Consider the following 8,311-nt stretch of genomic DNA (forward strand, 5'->3'; position numbering starts at 1 on the left):
CTAATCCATAAATTTAGAAGGAGGTTATTAGAATAGGTTACATTTTTGACTTTCATATGAAGGAAATAATTCCTTTCTCACAGGTAACATCTCAGTGTAGATTGATTTCTAACATTCTGTACATCAGTGATTCTTAAGTCCGTCATACAATTCTAAAAACTTGTGTAAAACATTAAAAATGTTTATTGTTCAAAGTGGTATATTACTGTTGTGGTGAGAGACAGGCATTGTGATGCTTGCAGACTATATGTTAAATATTTACATTCAATGTACAGTAGTATTTCTTTTGTTGGCAATTTAACCTCTCCTCAGTTTTAAGTCCAGTGTCCCTGTTTAGAATTTTTTTTTTTTAAAAGGGGTCTCCCAAACATATTTGATAACCTGTGCTGTGGAGCACCTGCAGGGCTCTGACTCTTACAACACTCCGGTTGTTCTTCAGGGGGGTCGCCTCGAAACAGCCTGGAAGTCGTGACTCCTGAGATTCCAGGAGAGAGGGACCGAGGCAACTGTATCACTTCTCTGCAGCTTCACCCTAAGGGACTGGCCACCCTTATACGCTGCTCAAGCAACACAGATGACCAGGAGGTGGGTAGCATATTTATTTTGTTTCAAGTATGTCAGTTTAAATATCCATAGCAGGGCTCCAGACTAAACGTTTTGCCTTTGGAGCCAAATCCAAATCCAATTGTTGGGTGCCACTTTAGGAGCAGGCTGGTTGCTACCATATTGAACCGATTAAAGTACAACAACTTGTTATGACACTAAATGGCAGGTTTTGTACTGCAATCAATAAGCTGCATTACATTTCATTTTTAATTCCCTGCACCTACGGCCAAAAGTTTTGCATCACCCTACAGAATGAAACTTGCTGAATAATGTTACGTTAACATATTGAATTACATACAGCTTTGTAGTTTTCCATATACATTAAAAACTGCCGAAATCTAACTTGAAATTCTTGTGACGTTCTCAAGTTCATATGGCTCTTTTGGCCTGTCTAGTGCTGAGTTCAGAGGTTCCTGTACACAGGAACAAAAGGAAGTCTGGCTCAAGGGAATCTTAAGTAAGTCAATGCTCATATTTTACTGACCTCTTGTTGTCAATCCCGGAACTACAGGCACCTGAGCAAAGCTCAAGCTGGGCTGCCATACCAGATACAGTACTTCGTGTTCAGTGTTTCCGGTTTATACCGAATTTTACCAAAAAATTACAGGATTTTTTTTTAACTGGATTTAACTGATTTATACATAGCTTTATTTATTTGTTTATTTTTTTTATTTTAGGGAGTCTTCTTACTGAATATTTGACATTTTTTGTTACCATAGTTTATTATTATTATTATTATTATTATTATTATTATTATTATTATTATTATTATTATTATTATTATTATTTATTTCTTAGCAGACGCCCTTATCCAGGGCGACTTACAATTGTTACAAGATATCACATTATTTTTACATACAATTAAATTATTTTTTTACACATTATTTTTACATGCAATTACCCATTTATACAGTTGGGTTTTTACTGGAGCAATCTAGGTAAAGTACCTTGCTCAAGGGTACAGTAGTATGGTTGGATTTCTAGTGACTAACCTTACTGAGCTAAAGCCACGAGCCAATGGTTCTATATACCCAAAAGGTTGCACAGTAACGGGTCGAAATTAACACCCGCCCACCCACCAAACACGGCTTAATTTGGTCTGTGGCGTGTAAACTTCACTTACTTATACGCCACAGTGGCGGGTATGTTTTTGTTCACTTAACACTCTAAATGCCAGTGGTGCGAATTTGTGACGGACCACTGTAACTTTAATAAACAGAAGCTGTTGGCTAAAACAACAAGAAACTTGAAAAAATATGTCACCACAATAAGCACCACAATTTCTGCTTTCGATTGGTCTATTGTTTAATATATGTTGTCATTCAAGTTGTTTTTAGCAAATCGCATATGAAAGTGATGTTGCTGACAACCAAACAAAACAGAGAAGGAGGCAGTGCTTGCGCTGTGATATTTTGCTAGATAACTGATCAAGAAAATAACTTGGTAAGTTTTCAGTGTCTCTGTGTGAAGGGCATAGCAGAGAGCTTGTCAGATTGAGTGCTGCGGGAAACTTGCACAGCAGCAAAAAATAAAAATACAAAAATAACAAAAAAACTAAGTGTAATCATATTTGTTCTACACATCTACCAAATGAAGACATAAACAAACTAGAGTTTTCTTCTATTGGTGCTTGTATTTGTATGGCTTACAGGCATCTGTATTCTTGTTCTTTATGGCCACACATTCTGTTAGAATCTTTCCAATCTCTAATTTACACTCATTCTATTTTATAAGAAACAAAAAATAATAAAGTTTAGCAAGCATTTGAATCACTGCTCCCATGTTGTACATTTTTTCTGGGGAACTGCAGAAAATAATTATCAGACTTGTGAATGAATATTAGGCTACTGACTTTTTGTGTTGAAAACAAAAAATGTAAGGCTAAATAATGACTCAAATGTGTCATTGTTAGATAAACTAGTAGTTGTATTCATTCATTTGTACTGAATGAAATATGAATTGTATTATAATAGGGGTCTCTACAACATTTAGTTTTTGGGTTATACAGTGAAAACATTGTATTTATTGAATGTGTTGTATATAGTTAATTAAATTCTACATGTAAAAATATGATTTTCTTTTACTTTTTTAAAAATGCATCTCCCTCTATATTAATTTGAACAACTTGCATTGTTGAAATAGTTATTGTTGTTTTGTTTCTAATGTTTTGTGAATTTAATACTTAAAATGACTGCTAAAAAAAATAGCCAATTATTTTCAAAGCAAAAATAGTGACAATGAGTGCAGGGTTTTCAAAATAAGATGGCGATCGGCGCAATCCACCGCCTAATACTATGTTTGCGCCGGCTACTTTATTAAAAAAAATATTAAGATTATTTTGTATTATTGTACTGTAAGGTGATATATAGTACATAATAGCTATAGATATGCACAAAAAAAGAGCGTATTCCTTTTGTTGTGATATTGTAAAAATATGTACCCAAGTGCTTATATATTATGAGATATTGGAGGACAAACAAGCAAGAGTATTTATGCACTAAATTGCTGAAGTAAAAAGAAGGCAGCTGCTAGAGAAAATAAAAAGTGCAAAGTTCCTGTCAGTGATGTCAGATGGTTTAACCGGTAGCGCTGTCATAGAAGAGGAGCTAGTATATGTATGATTCTGACAGCAAGTGCGTAGTTATTGTTATTGATGTTTTTGTTTCTAATGTTTTGTGTTAAAAAGAGGGCAGATGTCCAGTACATCTCAGAAGTTATGTCTTCACTCACGAGGCAGATTGTTTCAGGCCCTGTTGAGACTGCTCATAAATGTTGCTTGTTTTTGCATTTTCTTCTGTCGTCAAAACGGTCGGCTGACGGCACACGCTTTAGAGGACAGCATGTGTTCGTCTTTGGCCATTTCAAATTGGGAGAAAATAATAAAAATAATTGGCAATGACTAAATTAAAAAAAAAAAAACTAAAGTTTGAGGGACATTTGATGTTAAATTCTTGTTTGCCTTTGTTGCAGTGGACATGTGTATATGAATTCCAGGAAGGTGCCCCTGTGCGAGCGGTCTCCCCTCGCTGCTCTCTCAAGCTGACACACTACATTGAGGAGGCCAACGTGGGCCGGGGTTACATCAAGGAACTGTGCTTCAGCCCCGACGGACGTCTTATCTGCTCTCCCTATGGCTACGGGATCCGCCTGATGGCCTTTGACGACCAGTGCAGTGAGCTGGTAGACTGTCTGCCCAAGGAATCCAGCTGTCTGAAGGAGATTCGGTCCATCTACTCACACAGTGACGTAGTCCTCACCACCAAGTTCTCTCCCACACACTGCCAGCTCGCCTCCGGGTGCCTTAGCGGACGTGTATCCCTCTACCAGCCAAAGTTTTAGCCTCCCTCTCCCAAAACGCCTCTTGTAAAGATGTTCACTCTCATGCTTGGCACTACTCTTATTATGATTTAACTTTTTTTTCCACTTACTTCCTAACCAAGTTATTCAGTCCCCTGTCTTGTTTTTCTGAAGCTATATTTCAGGCACAGCTCTCTTCTCCTTTTTTTCTGCAGCTTTTTGTGTGACTCGGCACTTTAATACAAAAAAGGCAACAAAAGTTAATGTATGCCAAAAGTTCAGGAGGAGCTTTTGTCCTGACTTCTGGTTTGTAAAAGATAAGGTTGTCATTTTTTTTTTATTAGTGATTGATTAATTGATTGTTTTTTGGAGAGGGTGGGGAATTGTAGCACCTTGATATAGAGGGGAGAGCAAAAGTGTGATATGAGGAAATCACACTGGTGCATTTAATGCAGAGGATGATTGAATTGTTCTGTTCACACTAGATGTTTATTCATAAGTTCAAACAATCATAACATTTGAGGTAAAATACAGTTTCTTACCTCACTCCAAAGGCTGAGGACATTTCACAGTATGTAAGTTTAGCTCAATCCTTAATTCCCTTTGTGGTAAGACTTTGGACTATCGATCGTTTGGCCTTTGGTTGTGACTTCTACAATGGCCAATATTTTTATCAAAGTACTCATCTTCTGTTATACTCTCTGTACAGTATGTAATATAATTTCCTGTCTGTTGAAAGAAATCTGAGCCATGAGAGGGAGTAAGTGGAAGCATCAGAAGTAGTAGAGCAGACATGTTCACATTTTTATAAAAGCTTTTCAAACCGGCAAGTTGTCAACAATTCTTCTGCATAGATGTCAGCAGCCTGAAAATCCATCCCGAAGCCACTGCTGACTCTACACAAAGTGTTCTGCAAAGACTGGTTCTGCTTTCTCAAGACTGTTTTGGAGCATATTTGTTATTTCTGAGAAAATAAAATGGGGGAGGGTTCACAATCATATTTTACCCGTCATAGGAATGGCAGTACCCACTGTTATATATTATAAGGAAGCTTAGCACTCATTTTACAGTGTCACAATATTCCTCTTCTCAAAGTATTGTGCTTTGTGCTTCTTGCTTTGAAGTTGATTTAAACTGTTAGTATGACACCAATGTATTTTTTTTAAGCACTGCTGGTAAGTAGTTATCTAAAAATAATATTTTTAAGCTGTAAACATACTAATGTTTATCTTACACCAACATATCATTTTTTTTTTCACTTGTGTACTTGCAATTGAATGAGGCCTCTCTGGACTCTTACGGCTGGTTTTTACAGACCTCGATTAGCGTTAATCTTGGACTACGTGACCTACTGTAACATTAGATAGTCCAAGATTAGTTTTAATCAGGGTCTGTGAAACCAGCCATTAAAATGACAATTGAATACCTAGACCAACCCTTATTAACACAAGTTATAGAAGTGTTTTCGTAAATGAGTGTGTTGCCTATTTGTGTTTTAAATGGGCTGAGTTATGTTAAAGATTAATAAATGTACAAGGAAGGCAAAATACTATTCATAAACTGAATATATTATTTTTCTACTTCTATTATTGTGTTTAATGTAGTTTGTGTGAATAGTTGTAGAAAATAACAGGCTTTTTAAATTAATTAATTTTGCATACACTTTCCCATAACTTTTATCAAAAAAAAAACCATTTATTAATTCATGTAGGAAGCAGTCATATCATCAGGAATAGGGATATTCTTGGTATTTTAACACAAAAATGTGAAATCAGAAGGCGCTAATAAGTGTCAGCACCACCAGCGATTCCATCAGTGGGGGTGGATGAAGGGTAGGGTAATTCTTGGCTGAACTTGGACCAGCTCCAGTGTACTGAAGAGGAAAGCCCAAAATTGTTCGTGAGCTGTAGTTTCAGATTTGTTGCCATGACTACTGGTAGAGGATTTTGTCAGACTAATATGTTTAGTCTTTCATCATTTTATTCATGTTTCTCTGCAAATTCTCTGCACTAAACAAAACAAAAACACCATTCTGAATTCAAAGTACATTGTATCCTGACCGGTTACTTGGTGGTTGGAGGGGCATTGAATATTGACTTCTGTTATACCTGTTTGTTTTGCAGTGTTAGAAGTGGAAGCAGTTTTTGGAAAGTTGTACTAACCCTTATACCCATTATTGGCAGTTAACCTGCCCTGTCTCATTTTGAGTTTGTAATTATCTAAAAAGATGTTAATTAAATCTGCTGAGGTTTTATGAACCTCCCCACCCTTATTACAAATACAATAAAAACGGCACTTTGAGATAGAGCTTTAGTAAGCAGTTGTAAGACTAGGATCATTACAACTAGAAAATGTGAGAAATGTGACTGCCATCTTTACTCGCCACTAGACCTCCCCAAGGCTGGGACCAAATCAAAACTTTGACAACCCGCTAATTGCACTTAACAAAACTGTATTTAATAGCGCTTTCTTTTTATGAGTAGAAGAAATAAGATACTTACAAAAAAAAACCTGTATTTATGTTGACTAATGTTTTAAAGATTAATTCAGTTCTACCTCGGAGAGTGTGTGTGTATGTGCTGGGAGTGGATTACTAATAAGTGTTTTATATTGTATGCTTCACATCTGTTTAATGATTAAGAGGCGTGTCACCTAAGTTTGTGCCCATATTTATTTACAGGTACTTAATTCTGTAACCTCTGTCTCTGCATGCAACTTATTTCCATGGAGATATTGCCATTGGCTGCTTTTTAAGATATAGTTTGTGTTGTGCTGAATTTTGCCACGCCAACGTGAGTACTGTTTTGTTAATGAATAACACTGTGTAACAATTTTTTTATTTTTTTTTGGTTCCTGGGTAGTAAGTGTTATTTCCTAATTGCTTATGCCTCAAAAGTATAGAAAATGGCTATTATTCCCCACAAACTTTGCTTTTGTGACCAGGACAGTGTTATTTTGAAATTTACCTATACCTACCTATGAAATTTCCAATGAGAAAATGGGTGAATTTGTGTCTTCGTTCAGATAAAGTCAGAAAAAAACAACATATGAATCCAAATTAACATGTATTTATACTAAAGTAATACAAAAATGACTACAAAAGATTTAGAAGTGAGTAGTTTTTCGAGATTTACGATTATACTGTAAATCACTTTCACGAATCAGCCCCCAAATGTAGTCTCCCATCATGTTCTCGTTATACTGTCCTTGGTAGCGGCGTTCAAAGTCCAGTATATCCTGGTGGAAGCGCTCGCCTTGCTCCTCCGAGTACGCTCCCATGTTCTCCTTGAATTTATCAAGATGAGCATCAAGGATATGGACTTTGAGGGACATCCTACATCCCATTGTGCCGTAGTTCTTCACCAGAGTCTCAACCAGCTCCACATAGTTTTCGCCCGAATTCGCCCGTTTTCTCATTGGAAATAGGTCAACTTCAAAATGATCACTGTCCTGGTCACAAAAGCAAAGTTTGTGGGGAATAATAGCCATTTTCTATACTTTTGAGGCATAAGCAATTAGGAAATAACACTTACTACCCAGGAACAAAAATTGTGTTACATAGTGTAATTAAGTAGGCCTGTACCAGAAGAAAAACTAAGCCACTTCTGAAACACCTCTAGTTATGGTTAGTTTAAAAACAAAAACAAAAAAACCTAAAACAACATCCCAAATAAAGGATGAATTTTTCAAGCCAATTGTGAGCCTGTATTAGTTTTAGATAACATTCTTGAAAACACCATTTTTATGTTAATTAACTTTTGACAATATGTCCTGTAGAGAGTCTTTTCTGAAGAATGATCAACTATCATTTGACACAAAACAATTATTAGAATTTTTTTTAAAAAAATGGCTTTTGAATTTGTAGTTATATTAGGGGTTTTAATCAGATTTATTTTTCTTGCATTTTAATTCTTATTTTTTTAATCGATCAAAACCCACAGATGTGATTAATCAGTCAACCCGGAATCGATTTAAAACCCCTAATTTAAACTTTTGTCCTGTGTGTATTTTGTCCTGGGGGGATGTTATGTGGTTCATTGGTGCCTTATGGCAATAGCAGGGTTTCTGTCTAGACTATTAGCAAGTTTAGCTTTTATGCTCATATGATTTACCCTGCCTAAATCCCTTAAAGTTTATTTTAGGGTTTGTACTTGTATTAAGATTGATTACTGACCAGCTGATAAACTCATTATCAGGGAAAGGGAAAAATATGCTTAAAGTTTTTATGTAATAATCAAGCCTGGTGGTGTTTCAGTTTGCAGCTGGTGTTTTAGTTTAGTTTAGTTTAGTTTAGTTTGCTATTCCAACAGGTATTTTATTTCCGCGCTACACAGTAGTTAATAATCTAGCTTGTGACTAAGTAGTAAGTCTTTGCTATTGTTCTACTTGACATGCAAAAATACATACC

At 36.0% G+C, this 8,311-nt stretch overlaps 1 protein-coding gene across 1 annotated transcript in view; it reads left to right on the forward strand.

Moving 5' to 3' along the window:
* Positions 1–5,453, forward strand: part of wdr32 (WD repeat domain 32) — a 28,780-nt gene extending 23,327 nt beyond the window's left edge. The window contains exons 6-7 of the mRNA XM_034033975.2: positions 440–585; positions 3,577–5,453. Of these exons, the coding sequence (XP_033889866.1) occupies positions 440–585; positions 3,577–3,945 (515 nt within the window). The 3' untranslated portion in view covers positions 3,946–5,453. The remainder of the gene's footprint in view (positions 1–439; positions 586–3,576) is intronic.
* The last annotated feature ends 2,858 nt before the right edge of the window (positions 5,454–8,311 follow it).

This window comes from Acipenser ruthenus, chromosome 1 (genome assembly GCF_902713425.1).
Source record: "Acipenser ruthenus chromosome 1, fAciRut3.2 maternal haplotype, whole genome shotgun sequence".
Lineage (NCBI taxonomy): Eukaryota > Metazoa > Chordata > Actinopteri > Acipenseriformes > Acipenseridae > Acipenser > Acipenser ruthenus.